Source organism: Balearica regulorum, chromosome 19, assembly GCF_011004875.1.
Source record: "Balearica regulorum gibbericeps isolate bBalReg1 chromosome 19, bBalReg1.pri, whole genome shotgun sequence".
NCBI classification, from domain to species: domain Eukaryota; kingdom Metazoa; phylum Chordata; class Aves; order Gruiformes; family Gruidae; genus Balearica; species Balearica regulorum.
The window spans coordinates 8,733,823-8,753,608 of NC_046202.1; the positions used below are offsets into that span (position 1 = coordinate 8,733,823).

Genomic DNA, 19,786 nt, shown 5'->3' on the forward strand with positions numbered 1-19,786 from the left:
AAACTCTCCATTTGTGCAAAAATTTTAGTATTAATGTGTATATATATAACTTTATACATTATATAGTATAATGTATATAGTAACTTTAAAAGTAATGTTGCCAGCGTTGTTAAATGGAAAGGTAATAATATCCAGAAGTTAATCTTGGAGGAAGAAACAGTCATCTATGATGCAAAACATCTGGGTTAAGGATGTTAGGATAGCAAATTTCACTTCTTTCTAGGCTTTTCCAATATAGTACCTAGCTCAGGCCTGAATTAAGAGCTTCATTTTAAATTAGCTTATGCAAGTGATCATGTACATGCTTTATGAGTTAGTGTTCTGTGATGGTTTTCTTTTGATTCTTTTCCCATATGTTATATTCCATTGTTTAGAGTGGTCAAGGCACTTCTTGTTTTCACGTTTTGTTTTAATGTTCATGCTTGTATAATGTCTGTTAATGGTGCCATTAGCAATGCAAATATGTTATCTGCTTCTATACAATAGCCAGTGTAACAGCTACTTTTGTTACTTATTTGGTAATCCCTAGAATAAGAATTTTGATCGAGGTAATATGTTCTTAGAATAAAATTATTCCAGAACATGAATTGGCCACTTAACTTGAAAAGTAAGTTCTCATTTAAGTCAGTCTCTGCGTGTCTTTTGAAATGAACACTAGATTTTTAAGCAAAAGAATCCTTATGTGATAAACCTGGGTTTTTAACCAAAATAATCTTTTCCAGTGCCACCTTAGTAGCTTAGTTTAGTGTGAAAGCCAATGTCGTGACTACTATGGCAAAATTGAATCCCGCTTATATGCGTTCTCTGTCAACTACTGATTTCTAGGAAGAAGATGATCAGCAGAGGCTTAGCAAGAGAAAGGAAGAGAAGCAAAAAGATTCAGATGATGAAACGAAAGCTTCATGTTCTCTAGCCCATGAGGAAACCCTTACCCAGCTCTCCAATGAAGAGGTAAAACAATTGGATAGTTCAAAGCAACTTTGAGCACTTGTGCATCCCTCAGGGTGTTGATTACAAATACAAATGCACACTCTATGTAGCTTATAATTATTACTAAGCAATGAAAAATCTTTGGAGTTACACTTGAATAGATAAATTCTAATGAAGATTGGAAGACAATAGTTAACAATCCTGAGAGGTGCTGTTAAAAACTGTAATTTACCTTTTGCGTTCTGGATGTTAACTGCTGTTAAATTCTCTAGGGATTTATAACCACATTCTAACACACCTAAATGTTCAGAACTAAACCAATTATGTCTGAACATTCAGCAAGTGTATTGTAGCTGCTTTGCTAATCTACTTGTTGAATTCTGTGTTAAACGTAAACTGGTTAGACAAGTATGAGATTGCTGATTATGAAATTACCCAGTTGCTTAGCATGTGCAAAATAGCATGATGTGTGTGTCTGTACGTTTAAAGCTACATCCAGCTGTGCAAGTAGAGGTTTTTTGGACACATCTGTTCAGCAACCAAAAATAAGCTTTTTTTATTAGCCAAGCCAGTAGCTAGGGCTCAGCACTGAGGTTTTGCAGAACGTGCTTGAGCTGTATTAGTAGATTTATTATAACAGCCAGAAAAAGTGATGCTGTTGGATGTCCTTAGTTAGCAAGCCTTTTGGATGTTGTAGATAGTCATACATTAGGACAAGCTGAAATCATATTTGAAATGTGCCGAAGCGAGTCCAGTGAGCATAGAGTCTGTAACTTGGAAACATTATCCTTTCCCCCTGCATTTTGCTTGTTTGTCTGATCATCTGATAGGTTCAATTTTGGTTTTGTAAGGCAAAACAAGGACACATTAATAAAAACAAACCAAGGTTTGTGCTATAGAAGCTTGTGTAAGCTTCAGGAGACTTGAGAATCTGCAGTGTCAACTGGTATTTTGCCTGCTTTGTTTATCCTTTTTGAAGGGGAAAAAGTACATATGTCTAGAGTCTGCCCTCTATTGTTATCAATGATTTGTAGCAGTTCAGAATGGAGAAGGATGTTCAGAATTGTAACATCTAAATGTAGCTGAGATCTAGTTCTACCCTTTATCCTGCAATAAGGATGCAAATTTTTCTCTTTCAAATACTGTGCTGGATACTAATACCACATCTGTATCCAGATATGAAATGCGACCTATTGACAGTGAACAAAAGTTTTGTCTTCTGATGTCATCTTTAATCTCAGTTCCTGGGATGCTCTTTAGTCCCTTAATCACAACATTTATTTAATTCTAGGAATTATACAGGATGGAGAATCTTACATTTTGAGTAAGGGTATAGTTTCCAGATTGATTTTGGTTTTGCTTATGAATTTATATTTTGTTGCTATTTATGCCCTTTTTTAGCTGTACAGAATGTGTTTTAGAAGTGGTAATGTATCATATTATCAGTCATGTCTCACAACTTGTTGTGATTTGACTGCTGAGCTCTGAGCAGTATGCAGTACAAATGATTTGTATCACCAAACAGTTGTTGTCTGAAGATTCAGTTTTATATAAGTCCGTATTCTCTTGACTGTTTGTTATGAACTTAAACTCATATATGTACATATTAAAGTAAAGATAAATATTATGCCTAAAACCACTTAAAACAAGGCATTTACAACAGTTGTAAAAACAGTAATACATAGTATATTGTTATAAGTTATAAACACCTGTACGGAAGTATCAGCTGCCTGCTAGTCTCTGCTGGACCTATTTCAGAAATTACTATTTTTCTCAAGAGGCTGGTTTTCAGTGTTAACTTCTTTACATGTCTAATGGCAAAACAGAAGTGCATAATATATTGGAAGGTATTTTGAAAGCAGTCATATGCTTTTAAAATAAAGCATTACTGCTCTCTTTTTCAGTGCTACAAATAAATAAAAATAGATCAAGAGACTTAATGTGCCTTACACATGTCACAGGACAGTTAGTGTGGCTTTTTGGTATCTTCATTCCCCAGGATGCCTTTCTGTTTAAGCCCAGCATTTTCATTTTTCATTTTATTTTATGTACAAATAATCTTTTAAAGAAAATACTACTTTTTGTTACAATATTTTGTCAGACAATCAAAGTAGAAGAAAGAAATAGAAGAATATTCACTTGTCAGTATAGAGTAGACTTTAAGTATATCGTTCTCCATTTATTTTTATGTTAATATAATTTTTTTGTTTTACTAAAGACTTCTGAATTTACTAGAGGAAGTGGGATATTTGCCTTCTGTTGTGTAGATTATAGTTCTAGAAGTGATATTGCAAGTGATATCTTTAGTGGAAGAAGTGCCTTGTTTCAAATATTGGAAGATGTAAGGTGACTGTGTCCTTGCTTGTCTGGCAGGAAGACAGATTTGTACAAAAGCACTGTGTTAACAGAAGACTCTCTTTCTCTTTTTTTTTTTTCTTGTATGTTTTGTTTTTTAATTCTAGAATTTCAGTTCTCTATCCTTTTCTCTGCCATATTAAGTTTAGTGATCAAATGTTCTTGCCAAAGCCAATTTAAATTTATCTTTACTATGTCTGATAATTAGTGTCCAGCATTCTTCTTGTACCATGCTTCTAGAATGTATTTTTCTTCCTTGTTTTTCAATTGTAGGTGCATGTAAATAGCACCCATGGCTCAGTCCATTCATTGGATGCAGACTTGCTTCTTTCTTCTGGTGAATCTTTCAATAAATCGGATAATGATATGTTTAAAGATGGACTACGGAGAGCACAGTCAACAGACAGTCTGGGGACATCTGGATCTTTACAGTCCAAAGCTTTAGGGTACAACAACAAAGCAAAATCTGCTGGGAACCTGGACGAGTCAGATTTTGGACCGCTTGTTGGAGCAGATTCAGTGTCTGAGAACTTTGATACAGCTTCCCTTGGGTCTCTGCAAATGCCAAGTGGGTTCATGTTAACCAAAGATCAGGAAAAAGCAATCAAAGCAATGACACCAGAGCAAGAAGAGACTGCTTCGCTTCTTTCCAGTGTTACACAAGGTGTAGAAAGCGCTTATGTATCTCCTAGCGGTTACCGCTTGGTTAGCGAAACAGAGTGGAACCTGCTGCAGAAGGAGGTGAGTACCTGCTGCATGCATCTGCTGTGACCGCTGCCTGCATGACAGGCTGCCTCTGCGTGTTGTGGGCTGTCTGCTAGGTGAAAGCTCTTCCTAATGTGCTTTACACGGAGTCAAGTGGGGAGGGAAATAGGTAGCATCATATGTAGCCTTTCACTTTTCTCTCTTGGAATACTTCTGTAGGTAAAGTACATCTGATGTAAACCATATTGGCTGACTCTGTTCATGGGAAGGTCAGCTTTACTAAATACAGGATATTTTTGCACTTAGGAGAGGGTCTGGCAGAGGTAGTTGTTGATCTTGTAAATATGTGAGAGGGTGCAAATAGATGGGAGAACTCAAAGAAAAGGAGAAAATGGGAAGCTAAGGAAAGAAAGTTACAATGCAGCTGGGGGTGACTAGGAAAGTGCAAAGATTAACAGAAGGTACAAGGCTAGCAGTACTGGGTTTTATGCCAAGGAGTTTTACTGAGGATTGTGCACGGAGTGCAGTTTAGAAATGAGCAGCCAAGATATGCATAACACACAAAGCTACCGCAAAGGAAGCTTTGGAAAATTGTTGGGTTCTTGTATCATCACAAACCAACTTCTGAGAGCAACAGGCAGCAGACTAGACTTAACATTGTGCCAGTTTCAGTGTGGGTGACCCAAGGAAATTGTTGCTTCTGGGTGTTCTGCCTGTCAGTTTTTCAGCAGTTTTACATGATGCCAGTTCAAAGCTTGCATTTGGTTTATTGCTGAAAAAAGGGGTATTGTGGGGCTCCTGTGGTTACTCTTTCAGAAGAAGAGAGGTGGACACCAAGGAGCAGCACGTTAGGGGGAAGAAAAGGGGGGGGGAGATAACAATCCATAATGGGTGAAAAGGAAGACAAGATGGGGGGAAAAAAAAAAGAAATGTAAGAATGCAGTGAAAGAGAAGAGGCCAGGCAAAGGCCAGATGAGACGAAGAACTGGTGATACTTTATTTCCTCAACTTGTTGGAATTCACCTTATTTGCAAATCATTACTTAGGAGGTCTGTCCAAACCTCTTGTAAAGTTGCTATTTTTGTGTGGCTACTAATTTGTAATATCTGGAGAAACTACGGCGTTGTGATCTCAGAGCTGAGTTAAATCCTTTACTCTTGAGTATTTCCTTGTCCTGTTGACATTTGGATGACATTTTACTCCAATCCTTTCTTGGAATTCAGAAAAGAAATGCACTGTTTCCCACGAGTTTCTGGAGGCAGGAGTACAGGCAGGGCATGTGAATGCCACTCTGTGTGGATGGGACGTGGGGCTGTGAATACAAATTTTCAGTTCAAACCTTACTTGCAGTGTTGATAAAACTTTCATTTGTCCCCTTGGCCAAAACCATTACAATTTCAAAATGGCAGCTGGTTTATTCTTTGTTTCCCACACCCCAAGACATTGTTTTCCTCCTGTTTGGTGGTGGGGGGGGGGGGGGGGGGTTGTTGGTTTTTTTAAATCTGTCTATCTTCTACTTTATTCTTTCTCAATTGTTCTTTTAGCTGATTATTTTCTTCTTGGTCTCTTTTCCCAAGTAACAAGGAATAGAACGAGAGGAAATGGCCTCAAGTTGCTTCAGGGGAGGTTTAGATTGGATATTAGGAAAAAATTTTTCACCAGAAGGGTTATCGAAAGTGGTTGAGTCACCATCCCTGGAGATATTTAAAACACATGTAGATGTGGTGCCTAGGGACCTGGTTTAGTGGTGGACTTGGCAGTGTTACATTAACGGTTGGACTTGATGATCTTAAAGGTCTTTTCCAACCTAAATGATTCTATGATTCTATCCAGTCTCTGATACTGGAGGAGGGTATTAAAAAGTAAATCTTGATTACTGTTGTAGAACAAAATTAGTACATGTCATTGAAAAAATATTCAAAGCTCAATTACAGGAGGAAAAAGATTTAAGGAAGTCCTGGCCTCGTGAACTGACTTGCTTTTGAATTGGTTTCTGTTGCTTTAAAAAAAACCCAAAAACCGACGACAACAAAAAAACCCACAAAAAACCCAACCCCAAACTCACTCACACACTCCTTCATCCAAAAAACCACAAAACACCATAGCATTGTGTTTATAATTTGGTTTGTAATATAAAATAATTTCATGAAAAAATGCTATGGTCTGTTGAAAGCTTTTCTCCAAGATGCCTGTTTCTATACAGGTAATTAAGTAATATATTTCAAAAGGACACACTGAATGACTTGATAAACTCTTATGTGTCATGGCTTATCACTTTTGTGCTAAAAATGGGACTTGTGCCAGGAAAAGCTGATATTCTGCAGCTGATTTACATTGTCCTTTACTTTTAGAGCAACTTAATCTTGCCATTACATGATTCTACCACTATCTTTTATCTGTAGTATTTTGTGATAGCACAACACACCTGAGAGTATGTAGCATTTCTGCATTCTGTGAAGAATTCTGTGGTCTTTATGTCAGGTGATAACTCTGTGTTCTCCAGGTGCAGAATGCAGGGAACAAGCTGGGTAGACGCTGTGATATGTGCTCAAATTATGAGAAGCAGTTGCAAGGTATCCAGATTCAGGAGGCTGAGACAAGAGACCAGGTGGGATTTCTCTTCAAGCTTTAGCAAGATTTTTGCAGTTGTTCATACTGCTAAGGATGCAACAGTGAACCATCTGCTGTTTTATTCATTGGTTTGAATTAAACAATGTCAGCATACTTAAAATCTGGATAACTTCTGTCATTTTCTTGACATAACCTGATTTGTTACTGTTAATGTGGTCATGAGCACCACGTGTACCTATTTCTTAAGGATTCACCTTGGAGAACCACTTTATCTGGTGCTGTAAGACCATGTGCTAAAGGCACTGTTCTATAAAAAGTGGTGTGCTCATGCTGAAGTCAGTATCTTTCATAATTTATGCTCTAAAATGCTTTTCATGCATTAAATTCTATTATCTTTGATACTGCAAGAATTGTTAACAGCAATGGGAAAATTAGAGGGACCTCATCCTAGCAGCATAAAATGACTAAAGTATGGGAGGATGTTTGTTTCCTGCCGTAGACTGAAGAACAATTTTCAGATGGGTATGGAAGACATGAGTAACATTCTGCTTTGAAATAAGCGATTGAAGTCGTTACATGGCGACGGTCCAGTGTGGTTTGATGTCCTATGTTTCCTTGTAGGTGTAATCTGTGATGCAGGGTGTTTCAGAAGAACAACAAAGGAACTTCTGGGTTGCAAAGGTTTATGAGGGATTTTGTTTTGCGGTTTGGGGGTGTGATGGGGTGAAGTAGATTTGTGTTCAGGAAATAAATACTTCCCAAAAGAATGGAAAATTAAATTATTTTGTTACAACAACCCAGGTGAAAAAGCTGCAGGTGATGCTGAGGCAGGCTAATGACCAGCTGGAAAAGTCAATGAAAGATAAACAGGAATTGGAGGATTACATGAAACAAAGTGCTGAAGACTCCTCTAATCAGGTACAAGCATTTTGTAACCAAGATGGTAGGAATAATGAAATGTTACTCAAAATTATGTAATAACAACTCTTGTCTTCTGTTAGATATGGATAGACTACCTGCTGTAGAGGCGAGAAAAATGAGAATTTCTAGGGTTAGTTATGCTCCACCTGAATCCCTCACAGTTTCTAGATAAGTCTGACATGTCTCTAATACCATGTTACCTAATTTTGGTCCTAAAGTTTCATCTCTAATCTTGAAATCCATTACAGAGGTGATAATTGGAATTTGAGTTGTGTTTGAGTTTTTCGAAGTGACCTGTGTATGAAATCACCCAAACATGCAAAAGTGGCCTTGTGTTCTTGGTCACTGTCCTTGTCAGTAGAGTGGTACTATTCATGCCACTTGCTCTCATCAATACTTGACACCCAGTTAATGGACTTGTGGTGAAGACATACAGTTAATGAGTAGCTGAGCAGGCAGTAACAGTAGTTGGTCCAAAATATCCACTAGACTTCTTTAAAGCAGTAGCCTGCGGAAAAGATTTTTCAGTCTGAGATGTGTACATAAGTCTCCTGGAACAATGGAGTCAAACAGGATGTGTGGTAGTCATAGCTTTATTAGGGGGGAAAAAAAAAAAGTCATCTTTGGCCTGTTAAAAATTAGAATATGAGGTAAATACTGTGTACAAGACATTGAATTTACTTCACTTGAGCTTGGAAGACTTTCTCTCTTCCATTCCACCCAGTGTTTTTTCCTTACTAAAGAAACAGTAGTCATTAGACAAAGTCTGTCTTAGATGACAGGAATATGTTTATACATTCTTTCTTTTGGCTGTACCAGAGTGCTCTTAATTAAGCAATGCTTAATCTAACTGTTAAGCATGTGTTGTTGTAGAATAACTTAATTGTAAAGTTGTTGAAGACCTATGCTTTCAGAGAAAGGTACAAAAAATTACCTTAAGAAAATGCTGAAAACTTAGGTAGTAGCTCTGCAATTTCCCTTCAGTGTCTCTGAACTAGCTTACATTCTCAGTGTCTCTGAACTAGCTTACATTCAAGTTTGATTAGAATTAACTGTTTATTTGTTGTTTAGAGTCTGGTAAATAGAATATAAGTATATTATTGGTATAGAAGCACAGCATCTCACTGACTTAAGCTGCGTTACTGCTTTACTGAGTAAGGAATTAACAAATTAAACTTTAGTGGATTAGTTTGAAATTTCAAAGCATATGTTAGTAATGATAACAGGGAAGAGAACTTCAGTGGTTGTTTCTTTTTTCAAAATCTGTTTCATGTTCTATATCTTTGTGTGGGTTTTCTTAAGATCTCTTTGCTTATGGCTAAATGCCAGAAGTCGGAGAACTTCCTCAGTGAACTGCAGCAGGCGTTTTCGCAAGCAAAGAGGAGTGTCCAGGAGCAAATGGTAAGACAGCTTAAGCGCAGGGATCACTTGAACAGTGCTGTTTGTCTGACCTTTGGAGCTCAGTGTGTTAAAGGCTTTGTCTTGCTGCCCAGCCAAGCTTGGCTAGAGAGCGCTGTGCATCTTAACATGTAAAGTTACTGACCAAATGAGCTCTGATAGCAAGTGCTGGAGCTGTAACAGTTTGTAGGGTTGGTCTGTCAGACTGTATGTATGCATGTTGATTCATATGGAGATCACTACTCAGCTTTTCCCCTTTATTTGTTATGTACATTCCATGCCCATTTAGTATCTTATTTCACCTCAGATCTGAAGACAGAATAGCTTGTCTCAAGACAATTTTTTAGGATTCATCACAAGTACCATCACTAGTGAATATTTTCTGAAGTGTTGGAGGTGAATGTTCAGTGTTTTTACAGGTCAGGCTTAAAATATCAAGCCCTAACACCCAAGAAGAGATATGTATGGGAACTTACTTTTTTTTTTTTTTAAACTATTTTGAGCATCTTGTAGGAATTAAGCCAGAGAACAGGAATAGGATCTCATTTTCTAGGGCAGAACAAACTCTCTAACTTCCTTAGAGCAATTCTTTCCCTTCTAATATAGGAATCAAGTTTCTTCTTTTTTTCCTTCCTTGCACAGTGTTGTGGGGACTAAGAGCATTCATTCTCGTGAATCCCAGTGTGGTGTTTCTGGGGTCTGGGATTGTCTGTAGGACATCAGGACATTGCTTGCAGAAATGTTCTGTTTGATGTTCTGCAGGAGAGCACACCTAATGGAGATGCAGGAGATTCAGAAAATATATTGATCTGAATATGCTTTTCATGCTGTCCACCTATAATACAAAGGGCAGCCTCTGTCAGAGTTCAAGTTCCTGTTTCCCTATACCGAAGCAATCATTCCTCTCAGAAAAGTTCACTGGATTTTTTTTTTTCTGTTGTAATGCAAGCAAACCTAGGGTTTTTTTGAAATCCTTTTTCCTTCACAAGGGATCAGCTGTTTTGATGTTTTCCTCTAAAGACAGTGGGAGGCAGACACCTACCATTGCAAGTTTCAGGATGAACGTATAAGGTTTTTGAATAACCTGATCTTACAGCTGAGTTGTTAGGTGACTTTAATAAATATCACTGCCAGTTCCCAAAACCACATCTGATTTCCTCCCCCTGCCCACCCTCCATGCACACAGCTAGCTAATGGATAGATACGGAAGAAAACTTAACTGGGAGACTTAACAATGCTGTATTTATCACTTGCTTCCTCCTATCTGCCTGTACAGTTAAGATTGATCCTGCCTTTATTTCTGGTGCATAGGCCAGGCAAGAGAGAACTGATCGTGTTGATCCACACAATCATTTTGTTTCCTTCTTTACAAAGAATATCAATTAACCAGACTTTTGAAAGCAATGATAGTAAATGGGGCATGAAGAGATCTGAGCATGACCCTAATTTATGCTTTTCTTTACATTGGAGGCTGTCCTGACACAGTCAAGGGAGCAGATTTCAGAAGAGTTGGTGAGACTGCAAAAAGATAATGAAAGTCTTCAAGGAAAACATAGCTTGCATGTGTCTTTACAGCAAGGCGAAGACTTCATTCTACCAGAAGCAGCAGAGGTAAAATACTTTTAAATCATAAACACAAATAATGCATGTGGCTAGATCTCGCTGGAAGAATCTTCTTTTATCAACAAGCTGACTCAAATAGCACAATGATAATCTGGGGTTTAACCCCGTAAGTCTGCAATGTACAAAATCAGCAGCCTGATTCCCCTGTGCCATGAGCATGCTTCAGGGTATGGATAGATAATAGTAATAACTGAGTTAACTATGGCCTGGCAACTGCTCTGTTGTCAGTAGAGTGTGGGTTTATCCCAGTTCAACTAGTTTAAGCTGTATTTTGCAACTGGGCACACAAGCGTTCAGTCACCACAGCTCCAATGGAGATATCAGTTCAATAAATTAAGCTAAGTCAGTCACTTTAATTTCTGTCCAAGCATTAAGACCAGTAATAATCCTGAGCCTTGAATAATGATAAACTTTGTCAGCCTTTTCATGGCCACTCCCTTATGCTCAAGCACATCAAGCTTAAAAGATGTGTGGGATGAAGGGCAGGGGAAGAGGGTCATAAGCCTGTGGAGACATGAATCTTTACACATTCTCCGTGTACTATGGCCAAGCAAACTGTTTGTGATTTTGCTTAATACCTTGCTGGATGCAGGATCTGCTATGGTGGGACAAACCTCGGGGTAGTGTAACTTTGTCTTTGGCTTGTATGCTGATAAATATAGTACTGTGTGTATCTGAAGATCATAATACAAATCTTTGCTAATCATTGATTCAGGAGCTCCGTGAGCTGATTTTAAAATATCGTGAAGACATAATTAGCGTGCGGACAGCAGCAGATCACCTTGAGGAGAAACTTAAGGCGGAGATTTTATTCTTAAAAGAACAGATTCAAGCTGAACAATATTTGAAAGAAAATATAGAAGAAACTCTACAGCTGGAAATAGAGAATTGCAAAGAGGAAATAGGTGAGCAGGGATAAAACAGTCTCAAAATAGGAATATTATAAATCAGTAAGATAAGTGAAGACTTGATTTTGTGATAAGTAGACTTATCTGAATTTTAAATACTGTCTATTTTTGATAGCAGATACACCAAAGTAGTGCAGCTGAAAACAAAAGTACAATTATTTGTTTACCTTTCAGGTACCTTTGTAGCACATGTTTAATTCTTCTTTAAATAGTAACAGAGGTAAAGAGAGTATGTCCGGTTTTCTGTTTTATCTGGCATCTAAGCTTTAATATTCTTGTTTTTCAGCTTCCATTTCCAGTTTAAAAGCTGAACTGGAAAGAATAAAAATGGAAAAAGAACAGGTAAGGAGCCCTTTAACTGTGGGATTTTTGGGTTTGGGTTTGTTGTGTGGTTTTGGGGGGTATTTTGTTTGGGTTTTTTTTTTTTTAAAGAAAGAGAATACGATTCTCTTTTCCTGCTAGTTCTGTCAGTGACACTGTGTTGCTGTCTTTGTCGTCAACTTCTTAACATCAGAGAAAATGAACTTTTTTTCCCATCTGCCTTTGAGGTGTCAGTAACACTTCAGATATATTTTTGTATGATCTTTAGTATGCCCAGTATTGGGAGGGAAGGAGAGCTGAACTCAGGAGAGAATTCTAAACCACGTAACATTATTGTTCTTCCATCTCAATGTGCTTGTGGGATGCTGGAGGGCTGGCTTATTTCCATAGATAACCTTTCCTTTCTGTAAGAAAGAACACCAGTCTCTCTTTCTTTTTTTTTTTGGCACAAATTTTCTTACTGAAGGCACCAGCACTGTACTGGATGCTCTCAATCTATTCCAACTCTTGGTATGAGCTCAGAGCATAGACATACCTGTGTTGTAACTGCACCTGGGTAGCTTCCGTGTCCATTTCAAAGGAAACACGTATGGTCGTGCTTGGAACTTCGAAGGACAGCATAGCTGTGGTGGTGCTGGTGTAGGACTGGGACATGTTCATAGTTCTGTTCCTTAAAAGGTGTTTTGTCTGTTTATTAATCTGTTATCTAAATATTGGTTTAACTAATTCCTAACTAATATTAGGCTACCTAGTAATACCCTAAATGTCAGGTTTGGCCATTTCTCTCCAGTTCCAAAAAGAGATAAATGGAGAGAAAGAGATGTTATTTAGGTGTTTTCTGTGTCCCTAGGAGACATTATAGAGGTGTATTTCTGAGTCCCGGGAAAGATACTTTGGCTATACTCCCTGTATGGAGGGACTGTGAGAAACTGCAATGTTAGGGGTTTTAGTTAATACTTTTTTTTATTATTATTATATAGTTGGAAAGTTCTTCACAGGAAAACCTGCAGCAGCTAGAGAGTCTGCAGGAAACAAAAAACACTTTAGAAGAACAGCTGAAGAAGGAGACAGCAGCAAAGGTAGCTATGATGTCTCAGTATGAAGTATATATACATTCAGAGAACGTATCACTATGTAAGAATGGAAGAGGAAACTTTTGAACGTTCATAAGATTCTGGCAATGAAATAGTGTCCACTGGATGCAGTTTAAATCCTCATCCCAATCACTTTGCACTTGGGTTTGTAAAGCAGTGGATCTGAAATGCTGCTGACTTGAATATCTCTTTTGGATTGTCTGCCAAAGTTGCAGACTTCAATAATGTTTCTGCATATAGAAAGCTTCTTGACTAACCAAACCTTGGTTTGAATGCTCTGATACTTTTGAACAAGTGTCATTTTGTTGGTGGTGTAGGAAGGAGCCCTGCTTTGGCACTTAGCTGAAATAATTGTGATCTGATTTTTTTTTTTTCTCTGGGTTTTTTTTCCCCCTTGTTTGTTTTTGGGTTTTTTTTTCCCTCCACCAAAGACTTTTTCAACTAAAACTCAAGACAGCAAGATAGTCATATTTTCACCAGCAGACTGCTCCCATTCATCTATGGTCATGTTCCATTAAAACTCAGAAATCTGCTTTTTTTTATTTTGAGATCCTGGGACCATAGTGCTGTTAAAAGACATGGGGCTTTTTCATGCTTTAACCAGTCTAATTATGAGAATGTTTGTCTGATGGGTATTAGCCCCTGGTTTTGCAGTTAGGAAAACTGAGGTGTAGAAAGAGTGATTGGTTTAATTTCTTGCCAGTACTCTGAGAGTAACCATGCTTCTTTTCTCTAGTATCATGCTTTGATCAGTTTATACCAGCTGCTGGTTTTTTATGCAGTTTAAGCATAACATAAAGAATCTCTTTCTCTTCAGGCAAACCTTGAACAGCTTGTATTTGAAGAAAAGAATAAAGCTCAGCGGTTGCAGACTGAATTAGATGTCAGTGAGCAAGTGCAGAGAGATTTTGTAAAGCTTTCTCAGACGCTTCAGGTAAGGGAAGTGCAATCAATTTGTAAGGCCCTGCTTTTGTTTCTTTACTTCTCCAGAGCTGTATAAAATAAGAAGTAGCACTTGTAAATTTTCTTATGTTGGTATTTATGAACTATTTAAAAAGTTATTAGTGTAATAAATTGATCAAGTATTCCTAGTATAATGTTAGTATTAAAGCCTATTGGGGATTTTATTCTGATTACTTGATTCCAACCAATTCTCAGCAGCAAAGATACACAATTATTGTACTAAAAGGAACTGTAGAGAGCCATAAATGATGGTACCTTTAGACCCTAGCATTTCATTGTCCATCTCCTGATGATTTTCCAGTATGTTACTTTTCATAGCAAATCATTAGGGTGCAAATATTTGAGGACAAAGTAAGGAACTTATACTGTTTGATCCGAATATATGAAATGGTTCTTCATGTTTTATTTACTGCTTTCTATTTATACTATCTAAAAGTCTGAGCCTTGCTATTGTCACTGTTGCTATCCTTGTATTTCCTCCAAAAAGTGGAGGAAAATAGCTTACTAGAAATCTTGCTCACAAATGAGGTAATGAATTTGAGCACTGTCTCCTTTGAGTTCTTGGCCAGTCTGCTTGGTAAAATTCAGCAGAATTAAAAATACAGGTTTTTGAGTCAAGTGTTCAGGTTTATTTGGACAACTAAAACAGGAATACAGGAGATTGTTTACTAGACAGAGTTTAGCTGGATGGACAATAGGGAACTGTCTTCTTTTGTTCTGGCTGTTTCTGGAGGAGTAAATAGTACAAAGGAGACTATTGAATTATCTGGGCTAGTGAAGTTGCTTCTTGCTTATCATCATCTGCTCTTTCTTTTTTTTTTTTTTTTTCCCCTTCCCTTTTTTCTGTTGTGCTACATGCACTGGTTTATGCAGTTCTCAGAGTAAAAATATATACACCACTTTGAAGATGTGTAGCACACTCTTCCAAAGCTTGCAGGAAGTTTAGTAGACCTTCAGTACTGAGCTCAGTAGGAGTGGTGTAGCTCTATGTTTTGTGTTTTCTTTCTGCCTCTAAGCAGTTATTACACATCAGTTTCTCAGCAGTTAGTCATTTAGTTTAAACAGTGGCTTGTGCCATGCATAGTACAAGATCTGCTGCACAACACAAGAGATTACCATTGAATGAGGATTTTGGTTTCTTGATAGCCAGGAAGGGTTATTTTCTTCCCTGACCTTGTCAGATCCTTGCCCAGATCCTAATGTGAAGAACATGAAAGTTTGAATAAAAAAACAAAAACAAACTTGTGCTCTCTTTGCATTAATTTCAACACAGTTCTGCTGGGCACTCTTTCAGCATATAAGAAATAGCTTAAGATAGATTATCAGAAAAGCAAGTTACAGGAGTGAGCTTGGAAATGAGACGTTTCCTCCAAGAACATTTTAGCTTTGATCTTGAGAGGCTTTAAAGCATGTGCTAGGCACATCTGTACTTCCTTTACATTCTTTTGGTGAAAGCTTACATTGCTTTGCACATCTCCTCTGGTTTGGCTGGCTGGTGAGGTGTCAGTGACTGGTTATTAGGCAAGACAGAGTGATGATGAAGGCTTGCTTGAGTCCCCCAGAAAGTGGCATTTTATTGTAAAGAGACAACTGCCTTATGTCTTCCTTCCTCCTGTTCTTGGTTCTAAATTAAGCTCGTGCTCCTTCATGCCTTGGGTTTTTCAGCCGATGTTAATTGGATATGTCTTCTGCTTGCACAGGTACTAGGAGTTGCTAACGTGGGCTGTTGGCTCAGTGCTGGTTATGGGTCTATGGTCTTGCGTTGGCACGTTTTACTAATTTAATCACATCTGTTGGTTTTCTGTAGGTGCAGCTGGAGCGGATCCGACAGGCAGATTCCCTGGAGAGAATCCGTGCAATCCTGAATGACACAAAACTGACGGACATTAATCAGCTTCCTGAAACATGACACCCTGATGAGCGGGCTCCAAGGCTGCATTTGGGGTTTTTAACTCATCTTTATAGCAACATTAATTATTATTTAACTCTAACCGAAAGAGCAGAAGACAACAGAGGGGAGCAATGACTGAGTTTTTTCTAGAGGGGAAAAAGGTTTCGTACTGGGCAGGAAGAGAGCACAAGGGTGACTTGCAGTGTAGGAAGGAGAACTTTCTAATGGAAACACTAATGAGTGTGGTGTTTCGTGTTCCACTGAGTGGGATCAGTCCTTACGTTCTGAAAAACTTCCCCTCTTTCAGCCAACTGGGTAACCTTATATAGAGTTTTGGAACATTTACCCCCTGTCTTTCCCTCCTTCCTTTCCCCCCACTACTGTGATCAAAGTAGCTGCTGGAAACCATATTGTCCCTCCAAAACATTGAAGAGCAAAGTGGTTGAAGTTTTTCTGTTTGAATAGTCAGTAACAGTATTCAGCTAGCAGAGAGAATGAGGTGTAGAGTATGCTGTATGAATATTTTATATTAAAATATGACTTTATTAGCAGGACACTGGATATTGATCTTATTTCATAACTCAGTACTTTTTTCTTTTTTCTTTTTTCTTTTTTTTTTTTTTTTAACCATTGACTTTGTGTTGAAGAATCTGAATGCTGCTGAAATGTGGTGGACATGAGTGAGCCGTGTGTCTCCTGAACAGAGAAATGCTAATCCAAAAAAAATGAAAAATGTACTGAGAATTTAGCTCCTTGAAATTTTTCCGTTGAATTCTGATACTTAAAGAAAAGCACAAGAAATGCACTGTTTTGTAATCTCTTTTCACAAATGTAATTTAGAATATGGAACTACAAGTGATTCTTTCTCATCTCTAAAGCTGAGCAGTACCTGTAATCCCTTCTTTGTGTTTAAAAAAAAAAAAAAAAAAAGCTAGTAAAAATCCTATGCATTCTCTGAGCATTGGCATGGGGTTTATGCAGGTCTGCTTTGCTCTGGTGGATGACACCAGCTGTGAAGTTTCTAGCTTTCACAGGAATGTGTCAAGGGGAGGTGCTGAATAAAGCAGTCAGCTCAACCCACTGCTTTGGGTCAGTTTCATAGTGTACAAAACAGTGATTGCACTCTCAATCACAGAGCACAAATGCGAAGGAGCTGCGTTATTCTGCTGGTTCAGGTTTGAAAGGTACAGTGCATCTCTTACTTTAACGTATGGTATCATGGTATTGCTCAGAGTTGACTTTTATACGGTCCCGTATTTCTATAACCATACATTTAAATTACACTATGTAACGTGACAGCAGAGGCAAGAAATTCGTGTGATCAATCAGGTGCAAGGTTTGGGTTTCTTGTTCTATAAATGCATGGCGGTAACGTGACCGTTCCTCCTCCTCCTCCTTTTTTTTCTGCTGTTGGATTTTCATGCATGGATAGCGATGGTTTCATGTACAGTTGCAGGTGTTGATAATACTTGTGGTGCAAACTGAGTTCTTGATCCAGCCCCTGCTTCAATTAAAAGAAAGGAGGCTGCAGGAGCAGATCATTGCGATCCAAAATTTATCACTTAGATTTTCCTCCATTGCTTATTGTTTTTTCTTTACATACTTGGCTGTAGATCCTGAAGGTGATGAAGAAAACCAGAAGTGACAGAAAATGCTCCAAACTGTAATGTACATGACTACATTTTAAGTGCTTAAATCCTATTTTTAGCAGTGTATGTTCTGCTACTAAAATGAAGTTAGAACCGGTGGTTTTGAAGAGGAATGCCTTAAAAACAGCCAAAAAAGAAGCATACATGCTTAATTCTTTGTCACTCATTGCAAGAATTAAAGCATTTTATTCACCCTAGCAATTAATTCCTTTCATAATCCTGACACCCAAAAGCCATTTTTCCTACCTTAGTAATGACTAGATTAATAGATGGCAGAGTTGTCATCTCCTTAAGATGACACTTAATTTCACTTAAAAGTGAAATTGAAATGTGGCTTAGGTTCTTTATTAATTGGCTATTACAAGATTTGGATTTTTTTTTTAACCTTTCTCACGGTTTGCTGAACTATAAGGTGACAGCAGCTGCCTCCTGATGCATAAATCCAGTGCCAGATGTTTTGCATTCAGTTTTCCAATGGTTAGGGTCCTATTCTGTTGTATAAACTTTGGAGGAAAAAAAAAAATAGGCCTCTATTAGGAGCTGCAGAATGAAAAGCTTTTTCCTGTGTTTCCCTCCTTCCCAAAACCTAACTCTTCCCTGGTTACTGATACTTAACCTGTGCAGCAGTGTTCAAGGAAGCCTGTTGTTGTATGGCAAAACTACAGGGCATCCTAACCATCTCTTCAGCAAGCTGAACGCTTGAGGAACAGCACCTGGAGACTTATGCAGAAAAAGATTTTTTTGGTTGAGTTTCTGGACTGTTGTAGTGCAAGAGAGCAAGAGAGCAAGGAAAGCGGCTGTGAATGGCTTTCAGCATCCTTTCCGGTCTGAGTGTCAGTGCCCATTCTCAGCGGCCCTCCCTTCCTGTCTGCTCTAGACAACCACGGCCATATCTGACCATTTTAGATTGTTTCAAATAGTACAGGGCTGGTGTGGCTTTTCCTTGGTGTATTTTTACAAATCGTTGACATGGTTTTCTATAGGTGCAGTACTGTCGGATTGCGGATGGTGGCTGCAGGCTGTCACTGCAGTCCGTTGGGGAGACGGGAGCAGGCAATTGGTTTGTCATCTTTCATAGACACAGTAGCAAATGTAACAGTTGCTGAATGGAGTTGTGCATGTGCGTGTGTGTGTGTGTGTTTGTGTGCATGCTTGTGTAGTGTTCTTGGTGGACAGCGATGGCGTGTTGGTGCAGTGAGAGGAGGCTGGAGGCGTACGCAGTAGGGCACAGAGGGGGCTGAGAGGAGACCGTGCCTGAAAGGGCTGGTGCTGACTACTGGCTTCCTTCCTTTCAAACCAGGTCAGGGAGGGAACTTCCTTTTGGTTTGGAGAGGAAGGATATACGATTATGGTGTGGTTGTCTTCCTTTTTACCACCTTATTCCATCATGCACCTGAACACCTTTACACCTGTTTAAGTACTTGGCTAGAGTTGAAAGATGAGTGACCTTTTTCACCAACCAGTGCAAATTTATTTTTTTTTTTTAAATTAGAAACTTGACTGTTCACAGAAGTGGTGGGAAATGTCCTCACTACAAACAGCTGTCCTGCTAACCCAGAGGGGCTGTCCCTCTGGGGAAGGAAAGCACAGCTTCAGAAGCAGTAACTCAAGCTTCTGCTCAACTTAAGAAATGTAAAGGGGCCTTGAGAAAAAAAAAAAAAAAAGTGGTGCCAAATTTGTAGAGCAAATTTAAAAGACTGTAAATTAAGTGTAGTAAAAGCTCTTGGTGTAGATACTCATGGGATGGCTTATGGTGGTATCGCTCATCAAATAAAATGTTCTTCCCTCCAGATCTTGGTGTTCTGGAGCGTGATTTGAGCAGGGTGGTAGGTTCTCCTCGCTTAGCAAGAGATTCTTAAAGGGCACCACTCAGCTCAGCCACGATACACTAGGTGAGAGGATTAGAAAACTGGATTCTGTTTATGTAGACTGTAAAAGGGATGAGATCAAGTTTTGTATGCGTTCCTATACTTGTATAGTCTTAATCTGTACAAAAAAAAAAGTGTTCTTGCAGCATGTCTGGTAACCTTGTTACCCGAGGTACTAACAGCCCTCCTCTCCTTACAGCTTTCTGTTGGCACCTCTTGCTGTGCCACTTTTGTAGCAGTGCAGTACTACTTTTCAAAGCTGAGCTTGACCACGTCACCTTTTCTAAGGGGTGGGGGGAGGGGACAACAATTATTTCTTGTCCACAGCAGATCAATAATTGGCCTTTTAATGTCAAGACGGACTCCAGAGCCATCTTTTGGTAAAGACAAACTGAGTGTTTGGAAGTTAATACTGCATTCCAGCGAACCGAGCCATTGGTGTCCTGTGCAATTGTGGGTGTAGAATTCTGCTGTCCACAGGATTCAAGTGTAACCATTTGTTAACTGTATTGAAGGTGTGTCCTTTATGAAGAAAGTGTTCCAAATTAAAAAAAAAGCTGCTGAAGTGTGTGCGCTTCTCTGGTCTTTC

The 19,786-nt window shown here is 38.6% G+C and overlaps 1 protein-coding gene across 5 annotated transcripts in view; it reads left to right on the forward strand.

The window, feature by feature from the left end:
- The window catches only part of RABEP1 (rabaptin, RAB GTPase binding effector protein 1), a 52,904-nt gene extending 33,139 nt beyond the window's left edge, over window positions 1–19,765 (forward strand). For 3 of the 5 annotated variants that reach the window (XM_075771394.1, XM_075771397.1, XM_075771396.1), the window contains exons 8-18: window positions 826–951; window positions 3,559–4,026; window positions 6,494–6,598; window positions 7,363–7,479; window positions 8,785–8,883; window positions 10,351–10,491; window positions 11,219–11,408; window positions 11,698–11,753; window positions 12,713–12,811; window positions 13,644–13,760; window positions 15,597–19,765. In XM_075771394.1, coding sequence (XP_075627509.1) covers window positions 826–951; window positions 3,559–4,026; window positions 6,494–6,598; window positions 7,363–7,479; window positions 8,785–8,883; window positions 10,351–10,491; window positions 11,219–11,408; window positions 11,698–11,753; window positions 12,713–12,811; window positions 13,644–13,760; window positions 15,597–15,698 — 1,620 coding nt within the window. In that variant the 3' untranslated portion in view covers window positions 15,699–19,765. Of the gene's footprint in view, window positions 1–825; window positions 952–3,558; window positions 4,595–4,634; window positions 6,448–6,493; window positions 6,599–7,362; window positions 7,480–8,784; window positions 8,884–10,350; window positions 10,492–11,218; window positions 11,409–11,697; window positions 11,754–12,712; window positions 12,812–13,643; window positions 13,761–15,596 lie in introns of those variants that run through there. The other 2 variants (XM_075771395.1, XR_012838363.1) reach the window with 2 other exon arrangements.
- The last annotated feature ends 21 nt before the right edge of the window (window positions 19,766–19,786 follow it).